Raw genomic sequence first — 22,943 nt, 5'->3', positions numbered from 1 at the left:
TTCCTGAAGTGAGATGCTTCCCTGAAAATGGTTCTGTGCTCAATCGATTTGGGAAAATTCTCCCTACAATATCTTCCTCTCAAAGAGTTTTCAGAATAGTTTGTTTAAGACTCTTAGAAGGCTTAAATCATAGAAAACTTAAAACTTTATCATAGCATTTTACAAAAATGATTTGCTGTATGAATGCAGGACTTTCTGTAGCCTGGTTACAAGTGAAGACAAGAACTCCCAACTGATGCTCCATGGCAAGAAATGGCAGAGCAGCCCTAATGGGAAATGACTTACAGGGTGGGTGGGCATGAGAAAAAGCTTGAGTTTGAGTCAGAATTTGAGGCTTTCCCCATATAAATTGTGGCCATTTAAATGCATGAAGGAAGCACTTAATAAAATATCTATTATTTCTCTTGTTTGATGTGTACGTGACTTAAAGTTCAACCAATGATTATTGACCTTGTGCTGACCTCTGGAGGTTCTGAAGTGAAAAGGCCACAGTTCTGATGTTCCTGGAGCTCACATTCTAGGGGAAAGGCCCAATGAGACCCTGGTAAATAATTTGAGAAAATGACAGGCTGCCCAGAAGAATGTGAGCTAAAGGCTGATCCCTGGTTTGATCTGGGCATGTGGCATAGGTAGAAATCCATTTTGCCAAGCTCCTGTTTTCCATAAATATTCCAAGCACATGTTTGGACTCTCCAGGCAACGAAGGACATCCCAGATTAGAATGCAGCAAACTTCTCCCAACTGGCACAAAGATAATTGCTCTGCATCTCAGTGACATATCTTAGATCCTGTCCCTAAACTCTCCAGGAGCAGGCATTTGTCTAGATGCAATGAGAACTACTAGACAAATGGTTTCCATTATTTCCCACTGCACACCTGCCTGACAAGGCACTGTGCTCAGTGGTAGCAGCACACAGGCTTCTCACGCAGCCCCTCTGTTCTCCAGCCTCCGCCACTTCATGAGTGTCTGCACTCCCTTCTGCTGACCATGTGTGAAGACCAGCCTCGCAGGTGACTGCCATTGCGGTTGGTTCTGGAAATGTGTTGGGCTCACTGGGAAGAAGGGGCTGTATACGGGGCCTCTGCCAGTCTCCATGTCAGGCGGCTGGTTGGCTTGGTTCTGGGCACCATCTCAGGTCAGTATAGATCTGTGCTTTCCAACCCAAGAGTCACTAGCCATGTGGGCTGTTGACATTTAAATTAGCTAAATATAGTTAATTGAAATGAAATAAAATAAGCAATGCAATTCCTCAGTCACACCTATCACATTCCAAGTGCTCAGTAGACACTTGTAGCTGGTGATGACTGTACTGTTTGGGGCAGATCTAGAACATCCCCATCACTGCGGTCCTGCTGGCCAGCACTGGCAAAGACCCAGATTTCTAAAGTGGCTTAGACCCTTGGGATCTTTGAAAGAGCCTCTTTACATGAAAATGATCATGTTTTTAACCCGAGTCAGTTCACCTATGAAAATTCAACTATAGCTTTCCCTGATTGCACTTACACAGTCCCTGGCTGCTCACTCCCCTCTGCCACGTTGTACCTGCAGAGCATCCCCTTGTTGTGCCTGTCACACTGTACTGCTTGCTGCCCTGTACATTCCCCACTGCCTAACGAGAGGCCTGGCCCATAGTAGGCCTTTTAATTAGATTGGGTTTCCCTGAAGCAAAGCCAGAGACAGGATGCTTATGCATGTTATTTATTGGGGAAGTGCTCCCTGGAGGCAGGAATTGATGATGGAGGACAGGATGGGGGACAAGCTGAGCAAAGAGGTAGTGTCAGATGGAGACAGCCTCAGCCTGATCCCATGGGGATGCCTGGGGCAGGCATTGCACCAGCATTGGCCCCTCAAGGCCAGGGCGGCCCTGGGACTAGGGTGAGTCATGTGGGGTGCCTGGGGTACAGATGCCAGGAGGCCTGCAAGTTAGAGGAAGCAGAGGGAGGTGAGGCCAGAGCCTGGCTGCATGGCTGCTGCACTTGTCCAGAGGGTAGGTCGGGGAACTGAGACCAAGGCTAGTGCAGGGGCCTGTAGGTGAAGTGGAGGAGAGAGCTGGGGTGGGGGAGCTGTCCACAGTCATCAGAAAAGGCCTGTCCCCCTGTCCTCTTTCTTGGATCCCTTCTCCCTTGGTGTGGAAACATGTTACTCCCATTCATTGAGCTAGAGAATTTGGTGGGCAAGAAGGCATCTATTTATTTGAATGACACTAGAGCCTACCATCCACTGATATATTGTTGTCCCCTGATAAACACTATGGTGATCTGCAGTGTCAGGGACCCACAAAGTAGATTTGGATCACTTATTTGACATTCACTGGGGCACTGGACTATGTGAGCTACAGTGATAAACAAAGAACACAGCAAGGCTGGGGAGACAGATGAAGAAGGAAACATGATATAAGGTGGTGTCAGGGAGGGAGCATGAGTACTGTGATGGGGGAAGGTGACTAGAGGACACATATCTGTCTAGAGGGCAGTAGTGCAGAGATTTGGAAGTAGGGAACTCATAGCTCTTGGGTCTTGGCAGCACAGAGGAGCTTACCAGGGGGACCCTAGACAGTAGGGGGCACATGAGCAAAGGCACAGATGGGCATATACAGGTAGTGGGTAGGGATGAATTACCTCTATGGTGCATATGGGTAAAGGGTACAGAACATGTTCTGGTTGCTAGAGAATGCATCGGTGGGCTCTCACTGTGCAGAATGGACACTTCTACCCTGACTTAAACTGACAGCCATGTATGTGTTTATATAAATACCCCTGCTCACCTTTGGGATGTGGATGTATTATGCACTTGCCCTTCAGGTAGAAAGGAGAGTTGTGGAAGAAAGCTCCTCTGTGCAGCAGGACAGAAGGTACGTGAGTTTTGGGCGAGCTGTGAGAGCCTAGCACACGGGCCCTGGAGGGTCTGCCCCCCTGCAGGGTTGGTTCTGCACCCTGACCAGTCCCTGGATGCCCCTGTGGCACCCCTTCTATTTTCTGCCCTGTGGGGGCCAGGTGTCCACTCTGCAGTGGCAGAGAAAGCCTGTGCAGGCTCCACTCTTCCAAAAAGCCCTTGAAGAGAAGGGGCTGGGCTTAGGACTTGTCTCTGTCCTGAGGAAAGCTTCATTTGGACACAGTTTAATGGAGTTACTTATATCAAGCATAAACTCTTTTTATTGAGTTTTAACTGTCTAAGTTGACAAAACAAATGTACACAAATAAAATAAAAGAGAAAATTTTCTCTGATTAGTTTCTAGGTGGTATGAAGGAAATGCAATTTATAAAAGATTGTTTTTGTTGTTCTAGCTGTGTGTTAAAATAATGGCATTTAGAATAATCTTCAAACCTACTGTTCTCTCCTTTTCAACTGAATCTAAGGGTTTTTTATTTCTTTTTATCAATGTTATTATTTGTTGTCCCTAAAACAAGGTACCCTTTGCCATTAGGTCTTATTTCCCTCCTAAACCCTCTCCCAGCTGTCTGTAACCAACATTTCCATTTTCATTTTTTATATGAGGAAACAGACTCAAAGAGAGTAAGTAATTCTTCCAAGGTCACACAGCTAGTAAGTTATGATGTTGATATCCAGACTGCAGGCTGCTTGATTCAAGAAAGCCATGCCCTTTGCCTCTGCCTGTGCCCTCCACTTTGCTTTTTGGTTAGTTTCAGAGAGAAGCACAGAGCCCCAGAACCCCCTGGAGCCAAACCTGAGTGCCCCAGCACACAGTTGTTGCAGCCTCCCTGTTAACAGGTAAGTCACAAGGTGTTCAGAACTGTGAACTTGGTGTGAGATATTGGCATGGGGGTTGCTGTATCCTATTTCTTTGCTGATTACTGATGACAAGCTTCTTGCTTCTCCAGAAGAAGGTGACCCTATTCTATTGGCGGTGACAAAGCCACATTTAAACAGATATGAAGCCAAGGTGATGAGGGGCCTTATGGTAGCTGTGTGTTAGGGTGTGCCATCTCCTCTGGGATCCAAGTTCAGGCTCAGTTGTGGAATAGCAACATGTTTCCATATTGTTGGGATTATCTATTGCCCCATGAGGCTGTGTAACAAACAACCACTAAACACAGTGGCTAAAAACAATGATTTATTTAGCTCTTGATTCTGTGAGTTGGGATTTTTTGGCTGTTCTCTGCTGGGAGGTTCTGTATGGCTGGACGCCCTTGTGGCTCTGTTATCAGCTGCAGCTCAGTTAGGCAGCTTTGTGTCCAGGGAGTGGCTGGCTATTGTCTGGGGGAGTCCTGGCTCTTCACCAGCAGACTAGCCTGGGATTGCTATCATGGGAAAGGCAGAGTTGAGAGAGAGAGGGAGGGAGGCAGGGAACTAGAGAGAGACAGAGACTGTGCAGACAGAGATCCACTGAACCCCCAGTCCTAGCCCTCCACCATTTCCACCACATTCCATTGACCAAAGCAAGCCACAGGCCATCTCAGATTCAAGGGGTGGGGAACAGACTCCACCTCCTGATGGGAGGTGGGGTGGGATAGGCAGTCATGCTGTGAAGGGCATGGATCAGGGAGAAGAATTGAGAATTGTGGCTATCTTTGGAGTCAGTCTACCACAGATATTTAAATCTACTCAAACCTCACATGAGCCCATAGATTCCTGGACCTGGAACATTAGGCATTTTGAAACTTGGGTATTTATTTATGTATGTATTGATCTGTGGTCACTCCACAGTTCAGTCAACAGCTGTGGCCATATTTGATGTCAAATACACAGCTGGGGCCTTGATGGCATCCTGCGGAGTTCACCTCAAAACGATTTATCTTGCTATTTAAAACTCTATTTTCTATTTTCCCAATGAAGATAGCTTATTTTTTTTCAGACCCCATAAATTATGTAAGTTTATTGCTAAAGTATTTTGAACAATATATAACATTCTAAGAAGGAAAGTCAGAAGCCCCTGTGATCCCCTTCACATGCTCTAGGATGTTCAGAACCTGCCTGAACGCAGTGAGGAGAGTGGGATTGTGGGGTGGGAAGTGATGGACTTAAAACCCGCCCCACCCCTGTGGCCATGCAGCCTTAGCTGCCTCACTGGAAAGATGGATATGATAACTCCCCCATGGGCCTGGGGTGAAGATGAAGTAGTGGGCACACCCTGTCCACTGAGTACCTGCATGCGGTGGGTTTTACTAGATGGAAGCAGCTCCCCCTATTAATCATCCTCCCTTTTCTGACTATGGGCCAGCACTCTTCCAGCAGAGACGCCCCAGGATCTCCAGGACGGCCGGCGGCTCAGTTCCAGTTCCGCTTTCTCTGTGGCAGTGGAAAACTCATGGCTCACAACTCCTTCTCAAAGGGGTTTCCTGCAAAGAAAGGGAAAGGTGAGCAAAAGAGGACAAAGGACACTCACAAGGAAGTCTGAGTGGGGAACTGTGTGCCGCTGACACAGCTGGAAAACGGCCTGGGTTCTCTTGGGATGCTGGGCTCCCTCAGCTGAGATTTACAGAATTAGACTTAAATAAACCTGAGATTTGCAATTCAGGGAAAGATTTGTTTATTGAATGGCCTGGCTATGGAAAATGCTGTGTAGGATACAAAGTTGAAGATACCTGGTCCCACCCTTAAGGAAGTTGACAGCTGTTGGTGTGGGGTGATGACACCCCATAAGGTGTATGTATGGTAAGATAGCTGACAAGGCCAAGTGTCCTTGGAAGCAGCCTTCTGAACAGATGAAATGCAGGAGCACAGGGAGGCACATGGGGTAATAGGGTTTGGACAAGTGTGGGAAGTTGAGGCTTGAGAGTAGCTAGGCCAGCCTGTCTTGCCTTGATGTCCGGACTGATGGGAGGGGTGGATGTTGGGTGGCCCCAGCGGTGTACTCAGGCCTCTGGGGTGCTTGATGCCTCGCAGGCAGGCTGGTTTCTGCTGAGGGGCCAGCTTGCTAAGTCTGCGCTAGAGGGGGGGCAGTCAGGGGTGATCACAGATGCATCTTCTGCCAGAAATAGACCTAGCATCAGAGTCACTTCCGGTGTTGAGAAAAAAGCACCCCTTCCTCAAATACACAATACTGCCACTGGCTGTCTTAAAACTCTCTTAACAGCCACACAAGCCTGCAGTGACCACTGGGGTACCGGTGTCCCCTGGAGCTGTGACAAGCTCCTCCTAGGGAGGGCTGTTCACTGAGGAGGCTGCGTCTGCCTGGCCTTCCGTCTGAGCATCCAGAACCCTTTGGGAACATAAGACCCAGATGCCCCCAGAAGGCCTCTGTCTGTCTGTCACAGATTTGCTTTAAAGCTCCTCAACACATTACAGATGAGTTGAGCCTGGAGTTGCTTCAGGACATCCTCTTCCTGTGTGGCCTTGGGCTCCCACACACACCGGCCCAGTCCTTGCTTCCCTCCAAGGCCACTCTCAGGTCCTGGTGAGCGTGGGGTGAGGAAATGAAATGGGGTCACGGAGGCCTTGTTCACCTTCTTTGGCTTTTTTTTTGTGATCACGCACTAAAGCTTCTTCTATTGGAGATTCTCTCAGGACACAAATCACTCCCTTCGATTTTTTGCCTCTTGAGACAGGAGTTTTGCCTGGCACCCATGGGGGCACATTAGAAGGCCCACCCTATCCTTTCACTCACTGGTGTTAGATTTGGATGACTTTCTTAACCTCTTAGAGCCACAGTTTCCTGCAAAATGGGCTGAAAATACACAGGGTGATAGCTGGGTTTAAATAATGATGAGCATTAAAGTATTTCCCAGACCACACTTGTGATACTAATATGAGATATTGTGAAATTGAGAAGAGTTGCCCTCTGCATGCTATTGATTCAACATTCAGAGCTAGAATGGTGGCTAGATTTAATTTCATCTATAAAGCTAAAGGGATTTTTGTTTTCCACAAATCTCATTATACATAACATATATTTGTACTGTATAATGTGTACTATAATTTTGATACATACAAAAGATTATGTAACTATGCATGAATTACAAAACTTATAATGGGGTGAACACCCTTAAGAGCTAGAACTTTACACAAAGTGCTGTATGCACTGTAAGCCATCTGTGTTGAGACGTGCAGCCTAGCTTCCTGCTGGCTCCGGGGAAAGGAGTGTTGGTAAGAGGTGTGGGGAGTTGAGATGGTGGGGGAGGCATAGTCCCAAAGCTGGGGATCCAGCTCCCTGGAATGTGACTTCTCTTCTCTACCATGAATGACACCGAGTGTTTTCCCCCAGTTCTCCAGGCCGGAATTCATCTGCTGGCTGGAGAGGCCCCAGTAACTTTGCATCTGCCTGGATCAATTGTGGTAACTGCCTGGTCAGACTGGGCAGGGTGGAGGATACTGAGGGGTCTGGGCCCTGCTTAGCAGGACTGAGAGGCTGACTGAGCTGTGACTGGGGTCTCAGGCTAGGAGCCATGGGGGTGCTCATTCTGTCCTCAGACTCTTACCAGAGCCCTCTGCCAAGCCACCCTGCTGATTCTGGCCCTTCAGTACTTCCTTCTTCCCTTTAAAAGGGAACCTCTGTGACTTCTGGTGAAGTCCCTCTTGCCTTCCAGACTCAGCCCAGCCTTATTGGGTCATCCATCAGGAAATAGTATTAAAGTGTTCAGTAGGTGCCAGGCTCTACTCCAGACCCCAGATCTATCATGGGGACACAGCAGAGTCCTCTTCACAAGGAGCTTCCATTCTATCATGTATGTGTCTGTGTTCTCTTAGCTCTGCTGCCCCAGCCCAGGCAGACCACGGACCCCCAAGGGGTTCAGCTTCTATGAAGAAGCACTGGGCATCTGGACAGGGGTTGAGTGAGAGGTTTGTCCCCTCTGAGTCACAGGAAGAGTCTTGGTGCTGCAGGCTCGGAGTGCGGACAGCACCTGCCTTGCCCTGCTCCTCTGAGATGTCTTGCAGTGTGTCTTGAATGGGACCCTTCCTGATCTGGCTCCCTGCAATGGACAGGAATGACAGTGGAATATAACCCTGGGTGGAGCATGGCAGAGGTCATAGGTAGGGAAGGGTGGCCCCCACTTCTCTCTCAGAGGTGGCCTCTGCATATGCATGTTGAACATGCCCATCAGGTGACTCAGGTGTGTAGCAGGGGTGGGAGCCAGGGTGGCTCAGAGTGTGCTATGTGATCAGCCTTGCCCAGGATCATGTGGGAACCCCTCCCACAGTGTCAACAGAGCTGCGCTGGCCTCTGGGCTGTGGAGGCTGCCCTTGGGTATCAGGAAGGTGTGGCTGCAGGCATGGTCTCAATGGGACAAAGCCACACATGCCAGTGTCCATCCATGACTGTCCTCTAAGGAAGACTTTTCTGGGGTGGTCTGGGCCAGGTCCTAGCCTGGGCTTTGTGGCTTAAGGTGCCATAGGAGTAGAGAAAGGAGTAGGCAAGAAGCGTCTTAAGCCTGATATAGAAGACTCAGAGCAATTTTCTGTGCGGAGAAGGAGGGGAAGAGTGCTCCACGCACTGGGTGGTGTGGGCAGAGACGCAGGCAGACAAGCCTGTGTGGCTGTGGAATGGTGGGTCGTTCTGGGCTGCTGAGCAGAGGTAACAGTAGCCTGGGTGGGTGGTGAGGATGAGTCTGAAACTAATCTGAGTAGGCTGAAGAGGCAGAAGGCAGACTGCTACTCATCTTTGAATATGGCTCTGCTAACCTATTTGGTATTTCTCCATTTGAAGTAATCCCCTTAGCTCTAGACCTCTTTCTTCATTAGATCTGTGCCAGCCCAAATTATCTCTGCTGTGCTCTGCAGGGATCTGGGGGACAGCATGAGGTTGACTGACACCTCCAGAAATGTATGATTCATTGATGAGGGCCCTGGGCAGTCTTTCTGGGAAGCAGACCCCAAGGGGCAGCTGGGATTTCTGCAGGAGAGAAATGTCATTATACCTACCACCCCAGCCTTCGTGGCGCCCACACAGCCTGGCAGGCAATGGAGGTTTGAGTTTGGTTCTGGACAGAGTTTACTAACTGTGCAACATGGATAAGTCCCTTACCATCTCTGAGAGTTGTTTCTCTTCTGATGAATAGGAATCATACACATATTTCTCTATTAGGGTTGTTTGTCAGTTAAATGAGACAATGCACATGAATTGCTTAGCTTGGTAGCTAGCCAAAATAAAGACTCCATGTCTCTTATTGTTAAAATCAATACTGTTATTGCTTTTAGACCAAGAAAGGAAAATCCTATTTAGCTCTCAGGGACCTCTGTGTGAGGCTTCTGAATGGGCGGTGTCTGGAGGTGAAATGTGACATTGCCTCAACAGTGGGGACTGTCTTCCATGCTGTTCTGGCCTTCATCAACCTTGGGGAGCTTGCCTACTTTGGCTTGGCTTACATGAAAGGTAAATGTCTCCAGAGTAGGGCACAGCTGGCCTGATGCCGCAGGTAACCCAGGTATCTAGGTACCAGAGTGCTATTCCTTCTAAAAAACAACTGCCCTAGACTGGAACACCTAGCCTTACACATTTAGACATTAGCATGGTGAAGGCTTCAAGTGCTTATGTGCAAAATGACAAGTAAGTGCAGAAGATTGTAATGAAATACCACATATAAGATGCACCACCTGAGTCCGGTGCTCTGGGGTGAGGCTGCTGAGCTGGAGTTCTTGAGGGTAAGGCCTTTTGAGAGGAGGTGTTGGTGTTCAGAGGTGTGCATCCAGTACTCCCTTCTGGAACTTTCTCTGGGGGTGGGGGGTGCTAGATGTGCTCAGACTCATGAGGAGGTATGAGCAAAGGACTTGAGATTTGGGGAGGAAGGAAGCTCCATTGCCCTGTGGGACAAGGAAAAGCTTCTGGAAGCTGGTTGCACTGGAAATGGTTCCCAAAAGAGTAGGATTTAGAGGCAGGGGTGGGTATGGCAAGGGCCTTTATTCAACCTTAGGGCTCAAAGTTGCTTTTCTGTAGGCAGGGAGATCCACATTTCTCACAGAGACATAGGGGACAGCTAAAGTGCAAAGGGTATGTGCCAAAAGAAAAGCCATTGGAAGACCCCAAATTTGCAGCCTTCCAGACAACTGTCTTCAGCACAGCACAGATGGTGTGGCCACTCTCTCTGTGGCCCTTCAGCAAAAGCAGCAGTATTTGAGTCCCCCATGTTTGTGGGCACACACAGAGCCTGCAATGAACAGCCTTTGCACACCCTACAACTTACATCCACTGTGGGCCAGGCACTGTGGGGAATGGAGACAGAAAGGACACACTCCTTGTACCCAGGGAATCCCAAATCTCAAGGGGAGGGCAAAGAGGCACCCAGAGGCATGCACACTGTGACAACTGCTGGATGAAAACAATAACCAGTTAGTCTATATCATGTAGGAGCAAGTGGCCACTTTGCCCATGCAGATGGAGCTGGGGGGTGGGGGTCACAGGGGAGGAAGTCTCCCCTGGCTTTCTCAGGAGAGTATACCTAGCTGGGTCTTTAAATTTGGGGAGCAGTTTCAAAAGGAAACTCAGATTTATACATTTCTCTGTACAAAAGTTACTCTTAACAGAGAAATATTCTGTCCTTGTTTTTCTGCCTTGAACAGAGACAGGTGTTTGAAAGCAGAACTGCCAAGTCTGGCCTTTTCTTTTTCATCTGTCACTTGGCAGAACTGTCTGCAACACCTGGCACAGGGTAAGCCCGCCAGCATTTCATTTGTGAAGCCCTGGCAGAAAGGTGCTTGCTGTGTTCCCTAGTCCAGCCACTGTGCACGTTTCTTGTCAAGAGGATGCAGCATTCCCTTGTTGAGGGACAGGTGGGGACTTCAAAACCATTGCACACATCTGATGGAGGGTGGCCATGGAACCACAGAGCCAGCAGAGAGACCAAGGACTCAGGCCTGCAGAGGCTCCTGCAGGACCCATTAAGCCCGCCTGCTTTTCTCCCAGGCTCACTGTGTCTCTCTCCCTTAGTTGAATGATGAAAAATAATTGTGAAGGAAGGCACCATATCAGAAGCAAAAATGCACGAGACTTTTTTTAGTCTTTGAAAGAAAACACTGAATAGATTTGATTTTATTTGCATGTGATCTTATCAGTTTAAAGAAACACTGGTTTGTACAGCTCCAGTGCTGCCTGGTCAGGCTTACTAATCCTGGTATTGTCCATGGTACATGAAACATGAGGGGGCTTTGCTACCCCTAGAGAACACTGTGACCCTTATCCTTAGGGTGAGCATTGGTTAAACAAAATCTTTCCCCCCAGGATGATAATAAAAGTAACCATTGGCTCATGATTCTGCCTCCTGGAGAGAGCACACTTAGGTCTGGCATATTCAGCCTTCTCTCTTTGTTCTCTGTATTCATATATATATATAATTTGCTTTATAGTATATATGCACTTTGGGGCATTTTTTATAATCTCATCTACTAAATGTTAAAGCTTTATTATAAATCAACAAATGGTGTACCCTAAATTCTTCTCAATACTCTGTTGTTTGGGACATCAATTGTTATGGGGCTATTTTAACAATACTGAGATGAACACTTCTTCTACATAAGTCTTTAACTGCTTTTCTGCATAATATTTTAAGGATAGGATCTTCTCATGAGTGGAGCTATGGGTGGAAGGTTATAAACATTTTAGACAGTGTTGCTAAGCCACTATTTGCAGTCATTTCTGTACATTTCTTGTCCCTTGTACCAGGTTGTAAATGTCCCGAGGACCCAGAATCTGCAGAGTTCATCACAGAGCCCAGCTATTCCATAAACAGTCACTGGGTTATTTAATTACACCTCGAACCTTCTCTTTTTTTCCATTATCAGGTGGTGTCTGTTGGCCTCCAGTTTGCTGATGACTAACTCTGCTAGTTCATCATCTCACAGTAGAGAGACTTGGCTGAAATCCAGTTTGAGTAACACTGAATGACATATTCGGTCTGGGCAGTTCACAGCTACATTATCATATTAATCCCAGAACAGCCTGTTCAAGGTTAACTCAGTGTTTTCCAAACTTCTTTAATCACAGGACCATTTTTTTTCACATAAATAGTGGATGTGATATGCTATTAAAACATTTCCTTTCTTTTTTTTAATTTTGGTTGTTGAAATAATACCAGTTGTGCCTGTATTTTTCCTCACTTAGTGTTATAACATATGTACTTCCCAAATAATTACAAGTGCTTTGTAAATATCCTTTGTAAAGTCTGCCTGATAATCCCCCCCCTTTTTTTTGATAATCCCCTTTAAGGTGTTAGTGCTTTAAGGAAATCGTTGATCTCCAGGAGGTAGTACTCTGAAACCAACCCTATAAATCTGCCCTGAACATCACTATGAGAAGAGTTTGTCTTGATTGTTCAGTATATTTTCTTTGGGCTGATTCCCAGGAGTGGAATTTGGGAGCAAAGGCTATGAGTTGTAGTGGATCTCTTGGTGAGTATCTGGGAACAACCCATTTGTTACAACAGTTTTCACTACAGCAGGAGGGCTACACAGGCCAGGAGCCAGGAGAGCCTGGGTCTGGTCTAAACCTTGCTGCCCATAGTGAGATGGCTCTAAGCATGTGGACATAAAGTGACCCTCTGAGAGGAAAACCAGCAATGGCAACGCAGAATGGCCCCTGAGAGGTGTTGCAGAAGAGATTCCTTAGCACAGCATGGAGACATAGAGAATATTATTTACATTTTTACAGATTGAAGCTGCGCTTAATGACATTATGTATATTCACCTCTGTTTCTGGTAAAGAAAATATTTAACACAGCCGACAAGGTCAGCAGAAAACCCACTGCCCACCCCTGCTTCTCTTACTGCCCTGGGCTCCTCTTTCACCAACAAGGTCAGCAGAAAACTCCCGGCCCCCTCCCCTTCTCTCTCTCCGCTGGGCTTCTCTTTCCCTGCCTTCTATGCACGCCGAAATGCCACATATACGGAAGCAGAAAAAAAGTATAAATCGCTTTCCTTGATTGTGCTTGGGGCTCAGACCTTGGGAGATTTCTCCCTTTGAGCCCACCAGTGTGAAATAAACCTCCACCCTCCAAGACCTCCGAGTGCTCCTTGGTTCTTCTGTCAGTGATCCAGTACACGTTTTCCATAACATTTCCACACTTTTTGGAAACTCTGTATTTTAATTGTTAAGAGTGAAGGCTCTGAAGCAAACGGGCTCATATTTCCATTCCTGGCTCCTAAGTGGGGACTTTGACAGATTACTTAGCCCTTCTGTGCCTCCATTTCCTCACTTGAAAAGCAATAGCTATACCACTTTCTTAATTGCTGTGAAGATTATGTGAAATAATGCATGGGAAATGTTTAGAATGCTGCTTTACTATTTTAAGAATTTTGTGGCTCCAAATACTTCAGTATCATATATCTCTGTATATAGTTCAACAATAAAATTTTAAAAATCAAAATAAATGCTAAATAGTTAAGAAATGTAAGCCAAACCAACAAAGGCATCTTTGTTCTAGTGAAAACTACTTTAATACTTCAGAATTTTAAAAAATCACATCAAGTTCCTTAAAAGAATTTACTGAATTGTTTTGGGATGGCCCTGCCTTGTCATACCTTCAGCCCACACTTTGTCTGGTCACTGGATCATCCAGCAATGGTGCTCAATAAATATTGTTTCAGATGATGATGGAGATGGTGAGGTGACAATGATGGTGATGACAGGGTCTCTCTGAGGTTAGAAGAAGTGAGCTGAGGGTCCAGAAATTCATGCAAGAGCATGTGAAGAGCTGTAGGCTCTGCAGGCCGTGTAACATATGTGCAGAGATTATGTATCAATAGAAGGAGAAAGGTCAGCAAGGAGCCAGAGAAAGGTGCTCTCAAAAGCCATAATTTGTCCATTTTTGTGACTCTGCCTGGGGGTAAGAGAGACTGAAGAGGACACAGTGTTCCTGCTGAAGCATAGAGATGGGATCTCACCAACAAAACTCTTCTGAGAGGGCTTCAAATGTCTGGAGCAAGATGTCCCAGCTGTGAGACCAGGTGCATCAATCTTCTGATGAGGGCTGGAGTCTTCCAGGTAAAGGTGAAGTTGGTAGAGACCAAGATAGAGACATACCATTCAGACATAAGACATACCATTCAGATGTACCATTCAGTTAGATTTATACTCCAGTCTTAGGAATTTGGTTGGATGGGGAATTTTCAGTCCCCATCTCTGGCTGACCTTCAGGCCCCTGGCAAAATTCAGTGTCCTGGTGAACTGAAGACAGCCTTGGGCTGTGGGGTCCCCACCATGACACTGCCACATGGTGAGAAACGCCAGTGATAGGTCATTTTCTCTGCAGGATGCTCATGGCCATCTTCCTTCAACAGTGATCCTAATCATCTGGAAGGTCACTTTCTGTGCCTGGACCTCAGCTTTTCCATCTGTGAAATGAACTGGTTGTTCCAGATACTATCACAGTAGACTTTGATTGACACAGTTGGGAAAAGGAATCCCTTACCTTGAGATGACCCAGAAGAATCTGAATTGTAAACACTTGTGCATAATATTATTACTTTATTGTACCATCTTCATAATATCTGTGTTCCAGGTGTTGTTTGAGGAACTCCATGGAAAAAGGATTCCCTGAGTTAATAAAACAGAAAAATACTACCATATTGGAAGTGTGGAGAAATTCTATAGTAAGATCTGTCTAGCTCAGTGCTTCCTGAATGTACTTGGCAATGTTATTATTTTTTTGTTTTTCAGAACATGTGGTAAGGAGTTTTTCATGGAATGGTTTTGAACCCCATTATTTTAGAACAGTGTGACTGTCTTTTCTAAATTCCTTTTTCTTGCTGCAGGTCACTCAGCAGTTCCCAGAATATGGTGTGCTGGCTCACCGAGTTCTCCTGCAGAAGACAAGGCCAGAAGGGGAGATGGCCTTAGGGATCTGTGCCAAGGTCTCATAGTATATGAAGTGAAAAACAATAGCAGAATTGCAACTTTATGGTTTCAGTGGAGAGAAATTGGGAAGATCTCGAGTTGTGTGAGTGTAGCTCAGTTGATAAATGGCCTGTGCTTCATTTTCCTCTTATCTGTGGCCCCTTTAAGGGAGCAATGGGTCATGTGATCTTCTCCTGACCAGATAAGCTCATAGCCTGTCAGCTAATCTGTACTCTGATGCATATTTGGAGGACATCTACCAGACCATTGGAAAGTCCCAGGAGGCCGTTTCTTCCCTACCACCTCTCGCCCAGTGCCCCACTCCAGCCATGGCCTGAAGGGCTACACTTTCTCTCTGGCTAAAGTTCTCTGAATTTGGAGAGTCTACTGATAAGAGAGCAAGGTTGGAGGTGGGAGATGGGAGAGGGGAATATACTGTAGGTGGCGTGGAGTCTGCAAAGTTTTGAAACATTTCACTGTTTTAATTTTCCTGTTGCACACAGTATGCGAGGACATCTGGCCTGTCTCCCATGGACTTCAGATTTCCTACAGTACCCTGGGGACTACAAACCTTTAATGTCTGTTGAGAATTTAAAAGTCCTTTTTAAAAAAAAATTAAAAATCCCTATTAAATGTGTAACACTTGAAATTGCATTTGAACACCATTTGCATGAGTATTTTTACTTCCTGAATTTAGTGACAAGAAATTCAGGACCAAAAATGTGTGTCCCCACAGCAGAGAGTCCTCTGGTACCTAATACACCTGCTCGTCTTGGAGGTCATCCCAGTCAGCATGCCATTATTTCAGCAATGATTTCACTTAAAACATGAAGTTCTTTGTCTTGTGGTCCATTTAAAAATTTAGTTTTTCTTGCTATTTAGTTTTCTCTCATAGTTCTTAAATTTTCTCTACTACTAGATTGCTGTTTGTTATCCTTATCTGATATTAGAGTTTTCTGAGTAGAATGTAATTAGTTTTATTCATTTTCAAAAGGAAAATGTTTTAAAAGGAAACATCTTTTCTTTCTTCCATTTTGGCTGTTGAAATTAACATATTGTTAAAATGTGATTCTTGATAGAATTTCATAATAAATTATTGCCTGTCTTTAGGCAAAAAAGCTTACCTCTGAAAGTAAATCATAACTAAGCATAATTTAAATGAGTTCATTAAAGTGACCTCTATGCTCTCAGGAAACTGACATCTTCCCAACTATTTTTGACCATATGTAAAAGTAAATGATATTTGTTTGTGAATTTTTCAAAATTTAATGACTTGAATTACTTTAAGTCACTTGAAAGATTACTTGAAGAATGTTCATTATTAAATCAGTACTATTGCATCATTTTCCTTACATCATGTTTAAGTGTTCAAATTTTTCATTGTAATTTATTTTAAAAAAACTGTAAAAGTGCAGATAACCTAAAAAGTAATTTTGAAAAATAGAAGTTTTTGAAGTTGTAAAGTTTAACAATCCTCTTAAGTATATACTTTATATTTAAGTTGGTTTAATTTTTACAGATAGTTATTTTCCCCATGACCAGGGTCACTTTCACAGTTGGAAAGTCATCAAGTTCACAAGACAGACTCAGTAGCTTAAAATATACTCTTGCCACTAATTGGGACTTCCATGTCCTGATGACCATCCTCTTCCTTAGAATGAATGTCTTTTTTTATGGAAAAGTCATCACATGAAGTAATGTCACCAGCTGCTTGCCACAAACCGGGCATCTTCCCCAGCCAATGACTTGAATGCCACATGCTTTGGCAAAAATGAAATGGGGAACCCGGTGAACAATACAAGAATGAACCCAGGAAGCTAGTTTGGAGTTTGCCTAATTAATAGAGGAAGCCAAAATGTTCCAAACAATCATAGATCATTCATCCTGTCAGCCTTCAGGGAAGTAACAAAGGAAATAGAGAAAAATGCCATTTTTAAAGAATATGATTCACAAGTTTGTTGGCAGCCTGTCTGTGACAGAGACAACATCAGTTCAGAAGATTACTCAATTGAGAAACTACTCATTGTAGAATGATAAACCTACTCATGTTAGTAACTGTTCCTGGTTATTAGCAATAGCTAGAATGTCTGAAGACAAATGCAGAAAAGCAGGGAGGATACAGGCTTTGTAGGGCTCTCTTTAAGAAAAGTAATACAAAGTCCCAAATACAAACCACGATGGAAAGTGAGGAGAGAAAATGAGAGAAATTACCACTTGTGAATTTTAAAAAAGCTGAACAAAATACTGCAAAAATCACAAAAGCCCCCCAATAATATTTTTATTATTGAATTCCCTAAGAAACTATAACTCTTTCGCCTTTCAAATTTTGGGAAATACATTCTGATTATATTTCCATATGTTGACACTTTTGTAGTATCATTTTCTCTAGGGAAAATACAAACATAATTCAGTCTTTCTTCTCACACGGCTGATAGAAAGTTGTTCTTAAGATGCATAAAACATATAGCTTTGCACAGAGACCTATTAGCTCTTTGTAGTGCTACTGCAGGGCTTCTGTGCTACAAACATAGGAAATCTAATGAATGAACTCTATTTCATGTGATTTCCATTAAAAAACTGTGTGATGTATTGATGATGCAGTATATATACAATCATACAGAAGATCTCTGATAGGACGGAACTTCCACTTGATTGGGTGTTTTTGAGAATTAAATGACCGTTTTCCATTCTCAACAATTGAAAATTTTCCTGGCCTCTAACTTTGTGTATTTCAAACCTTGTGCCCCTCCAGTGCTGACTCCACATACTTCTGGTACTAAGTACTGTAGGAAACAGGTAACTTCATGCAGTCACTGGCCCTCTTATCTTTATGCTGAGACTTTGGGTGAGTTGGCCCAGTGGAAGTCTTCTGGGATAGCTGGCAATAAACTATTGCAGAGGACTCTGCAAACCACATAAATAAATCCTACTGAATCTACATACAGTAAGTGTATCACCGTCTCAACTTTTCCTTAGTGGGGAAAGTTTTCCTGTAGTAAGGGGAAGTGGGAAGAGTTGGAGTGGAAAGAAGAATCAGTGATCTAAACTGATTGTGATGAAAGCAGCCTGCCTTCCTCATTTTATAAGAACACGAAAAGACTCTGCCAGGGTCCCTCCCAGGAAATGGTCCACCCAAGAGAGGGCCCTGGAGCCTCAGCTCTGTTAGCTTCATGGCAAATCTGTCTCTGTCTGGAAGTATGCTTCTGTTCTGCAAAGATGTATCAAACTAAAGAAAAAACTACCTTGCCAACAAACAGCAACCTCAGTCCAATCACTGCAGATGAAATACACCAAATGGTAAACCAATGTCTTGAAATAAACATAATATACCAAAGAACCAAGCATATTTACATTGCAACAACAGGGGTGTAAATAAATTTTTTGTTTGGCATAAAACCCTACAATTCAAGTTATAGTACCTCATCTTATGCACAGAGCAGCTCACTGTGTGAAAGTTTCCCTGCAGATGTGAATTTCCCATTAAATTATGTTATCAGAATGGAAAAAAAAATCTCAACTACTACAGTTAAGACTGTTTTCAGCTTTATGCCAAGAAATGGGATAAAAAATCCACTCCTTGTGGTGTTTCATGTCTTAGAGCATTGTTGTCCAAAAAGAGTTTTGCTGAGTTTATGAGAGAAAAATTGGTGTGTGTGTGTGTGTGTGAATGGTTCTCTTTTCAGATTTGTTAAAGAATAATTATTAGATTTCAAAGGTGACTTATCTAAAATTTTCTAATACCTGAGTGAACTAAATATAGAATTGTCAATGTATGCTAACAAAGTGAATGGGTTCCAAGCAAATATTCAACTTTGAAACAGTGCGGTTAAAATGATCAAGGAGTGAAATCTAGGCATTATTATAATTTGAATACTAAGAAAGAATGATTAAGGCTAGTAGGGCAGCATCTATGAATGTTAGAGAAAATACATTATTTAAAAAATACTTGGTATAGTTCAACTGGATTCAAAATCCATTCACAGTATAAGAAAGTTCAACATTACATGTATCAATAAAAAAATGTTTGGAAAGTGCTCAAATTTTCTGAAATTAGGTTAATGATAAAAAGCAGTTTCTCAGAGAAAAAGCAATGAGTTATCTGCCTTTTGTTAATGTCTGACCATGTGAACAAAGTTTCTTGGAAATGGTGACTATCATGAATTAAAAGGGATCACCATTAATGAGGATCAGGAGTTTCAGGGAGCGCTTTCAAGCATAAACCCCCCATTTATAAAGTTATCTTTATATATGGGCAAACTCAAGACTCATTGAAATATCTAGAATAGAGATTTTACTTGGAAATTATATGTAAATTCTTATTCATATCATTCCTATTGCTTTATATGGTATTGTTCTTAGGACTATATATTTAAAAAAATCCCACAAAGCTCCATATAAATGACCCCATAAAATCCTCTCCAGTTTACCCTAGTGAATGGTACAAATTTATCACTTGGTATGTGGGTCTTAAAGGAATAAATGTGAAGCATTTCTTGGTGATGTGCCCACAGTTCCTCTGCATTCTGAGGACCCTGAGTCTCTTTCCTCATCTGTAAAATAAGGATAATGGTTTGACTTCCCTCATTCTGTAGCTTTGAGGATGAAATGAATTAATACCCAAAAAGCACTTAAAACAGACCCTGGCACATATTAGCAAGAAATATGAGAATATGGGCAGTGCTTTAATCTTTTCTAAAACCCTGCTACCTGAGATTTTGCCTGAAACTTCTGGGAGTTTGTGCAATGAAAACTATAGGTAAACCTAATGATATTTCAAAACACACACTGAGGATTATGTTCACTCTGTGTGGATGGCCAAGTGTGTAGCTACTCATGTCATGCTCTTTCCACCTAGCATACTACTTAGCAGATAGCAATTGACAGATAAACATTCATCTTATAAATGAAGAAAAAAAATAAAAAGAGGGATTTTTTTTAATCTAAGAAAAAATACTGGGCCATAGACAACATCTGCTATGTACTTTGGAGGCCTAGTACATGGAATTGAACTGAGAGTTCTGGTGTTTGATTCCTCGCTGGACCGTTGTGCCTCAATAGATGGGTAAGGATGATAGATTATTAAAATCTGTGTTTGCTTCCTTCAGCGAAAGAAGTTCACCATCACAAGCAGCACCACTGGGAAAAAGCATGCATTTGTCACTGATTTGGCCAACACCTGTGAATATTTAGTGCGCCTCTGCTCTGCCCAGCATGAGTTTAATGCTCGGGTGCGCTCTCCCCGAGCTGTAACTGGTAAGTAGACACTAGTTTCTCCACCGCCACTCTGGCAAGTTTGTTACATCATAAAATAATTTGTATAAATATGTACAGATTGACCCAGAATCCTCTAAAAAGTTTAAAATCTTCCTAAGAGCTAGAGGAATACAATAAAAAACTATACTTTTTTTCTTAGTCTGGTAAACACAAAAATTAATAGCATTTGCGAGGGTAAATTGATACATCTTTCTAGAGCTCAATTGGGAATATGTATAAAAAGCCTTAAAAAACTCCCTGTCATTTGGCTCTATGTTATTACTTATAAATACTTATCTAAAGGTAATAAATATAGAAATACATGAAAGCTTATGCTCATGGGTGTTCACTAGAACATTACATATAACAGCAACCATTTGGAAGTAATCTAAGGAAACCAAAAGCAGAAGACTAGTCAAATAAATCACAGAACTTCTCTGTAACTTAGACAGTAGAATGTGTTTTGAGGGAATGATGATGTGAACATGTACATGAGATATGGTACTAAGTGAAGAAAAGCAGGATATGAAACCATATCTATTACTAACAGACGGGATTTTCTGAGATAATGGAAATACCTACTCTGTTCGGTACGGGGTCACTACCAATATGTGTCTATCGACCACTTGCGAGGTGGCAAGTACAGCTATGGATAATATATGTAAAAAAACCTATTTTTAATTTTTAAAATTGTAATTAACTTATATTTAAATGTAAATAGCTATCTGTTCCTCCAGTATTGAATGCACAGGTATAGTATTGGACACCATGATAATAATTTGGTGATCTTTAGCATGCAAATGAGAGGGAAGGAATATGCAAATGAACTGTACCAAAATGCCTTTGTGCCTTTGTTATTTGTGTAATAAACAAAAATTTGTTTTCTCTTCCATATATTTTTCAGTATTTATCAACTTTCAACAATAAACATATAGTATTGATATAATTGGGAAGGGGACCGTTAGTTAAAATGAGGCCACATGCCACATAAGACATTAATATTTATTGAGTATTTAGGAAATGCTGTGGATCTACTTACTATTGTTACTAGTGTTTTTCCCAGGCACTATGCTGTCCTTGCATGAATGATCTAATTTATGCTCATAATATGCTGGTTTCTCAATCTACAATTGTCAGGCAGCCCAGTGAGGCGGGTGCCAGCATTATTGGAGGAGCAAACTGAGGCTTGGAGTAACATGCCTCCTGGTTGGTGATGGGGCTGAGATTTGAACTTGCAGTTCTCTGAGCCTGGTGCCTGCACCCTTTACTCCTGCAGTATGATATGACCTTTCATCCCCTGCCAGAACTGGGTCTTTAGGGTCAGGGAGATTTGGCTTTGAGTGCCGGACTTACCATGCTTGCTATTGATCTCTGAGCATTATTTCTTCATTGGTTCTAACAGGGAACCATATAGGGGCTTCACCCTTCATATTCATAGAGTGATCTCTGCATGTACATCACTTGGGAGCTTGCTAGGGATGCAGAATCCCAGGCCCCACACAGACCTACTGAATCAGGGTCTGCATTTGGAAAAGAACCCAGGTGGCTTGGATGCACATAGATGTTTGAGAACCTCTGGCTTGGAATGTGGGCCTGGAGTCCAGTAGTCTCAGGGCAGTGCCACTTACTAGCTGTATTACGTTGGCACCTCACTTGCCCTCTCTGAGCCTTTTTTTAGATTCTCAGTGAAACACACTGGCCATCTGGAAGGTTTGTGCTGTGCTCTGGAGGGATAGTAAGTATGATGTGTCTAAATCCATGTCTGGTATTTATTGCTCCATGTGAGTAGTACTGGCAGCTCCTGCCTGTGGGAGTTTTGTTCAGTGCCAGCCAATTCATGTGGAGCTGTGTCACTGGGTCCTGGGGTCCCAGGGTAGGGAATTAATCAGGAAACAAAATCACTGAGCATTTGGATGGAGATTCAAACACAAAAAACATAGATGGCACATTCTTTGCAGCAAAGCTAAATAAATACATTTCACTGAAATCATTGAGTGACAATTCCAGATGTTTCCAGGAAGTTGAAATAATGAATGTAAATTTAATTTTATCTTACCTGCTATTGTTGAGATAGTGTGAAATACTATCAGTATTGCTTTTATTGCTTGATACCAGTGAATATAAAATTTTACAAAGATTCCACAGGCACACTTGTGTTATTATTCCTTTTAAGCCTATTTTCTCATAATATATTGTTTTCTCAACCTGCAAATTCTACCATCGTAGGAGTTCTCAGGAATCTACCATTTGCATTAAAAGGATTATTTCAGATAATTTTCCTTTTTTTCTTTTTTGCTGGGTTGATGTTTATTTTATTTTTCCAGACATATTGAAATATTATCGACATAAAAATATGTTAGTTCAACATGCACAATGTGATGATTTTATACTCATGCATATTGCAAAATTATTACCAAAATAAGGTAGTTAACGCCTCCATCCACTCACAAAATTACCATTTTTTTTGTGGTAATAATATTTAAGAGTTATTCTCTTACCAACTTTGAAAGAAATAACATAGTATTATTAACATAGTTACCATGCCATAGGTTAGATCCCCAGAACTTGTCCTTCTTATAGTTGGGAGTCTGTACTTTTTGACAAGTACCTCCCCATTTCCCCCAGCCCTAGCCCTTGGCAACCACTGTATTCTCTATTTCTATGAGTTCAGCTTTTTTTAGATTCTGCATGTAAGTGAAATATACAATATTTGTCTTTCTTTGTCTGACTTAGTTCACTCACCATAATGCCCTCAAGGTCTGTCCATATTGTCTCAAGTTGCAGGATTTCCTTCTTTTCATGGCTGAATAATATTCCAGTATATATGTAGATATGTTTACATCTATCTGTGTGTGTATGTGTGTATACATACACATACATACCACAACTTCTTTATCCTCTCATCCACCAGTGGACACTTAGGTTGTTTCCATGTCTTGGCTATTCACATTGTGAATAAAGTTGCAGTGA

At 43.1% G+C, this 22,943-nt stretch overlaps 1 protein-coding gene across 1 annotated transcript in view; it reads left to right on the top strand.

The window, feature by feature from the left end:
- FRMPD2 (FERM and PDZ domain containing 2) overlaps nt 1-22,943 on the top strand; it is a 52,290-nt gene that overhangs the window by 6,753 nt on the left and 22,594 nt on the right. Inside the window, 10 exon segments of the mRNA XM_057505364.1 lie at nt 947-1,136; nt 3,643-3,730; nt 5,181-5,316; nt 7,164-7,179; nt 7,182-7,234; nt 9,095-9,269; nt 14,544-14,551; nt 14,639-14,732; nt 14,735-14,823; nt 19,826-19,950. Of these exon segments, the coding sequence (XP_057361347.1) occupies nt 947-1,136; nt 3,643-3,730; nt 5,181-5,316; nt 7,164-7,179; nt 7,182-7,234; nt 9,095-9,269; nt 14,544-14,551; nt 14,639-14,732; nt 14,735-14,823; nt 19,826-19,950 (974 nt within the window).

The sequence above is a fragment of the Manis pentadactyla genome, chromosome 8, assembly GCF_030020395.1.
Source record: "Manis pentadactyla isolate mManPen7 chromosome 8, mManPen7.hap1, whole genome shotgun sequence".
Lineage (NCBI taxonomy): Eukaryota > Metazoa > Chordata > Mammalia > Pholidota > Manidae > Manis > Manis pentadactyla.
This window is presented reverse-complemented; position numbering and strand designations above follow the sequence as displayed.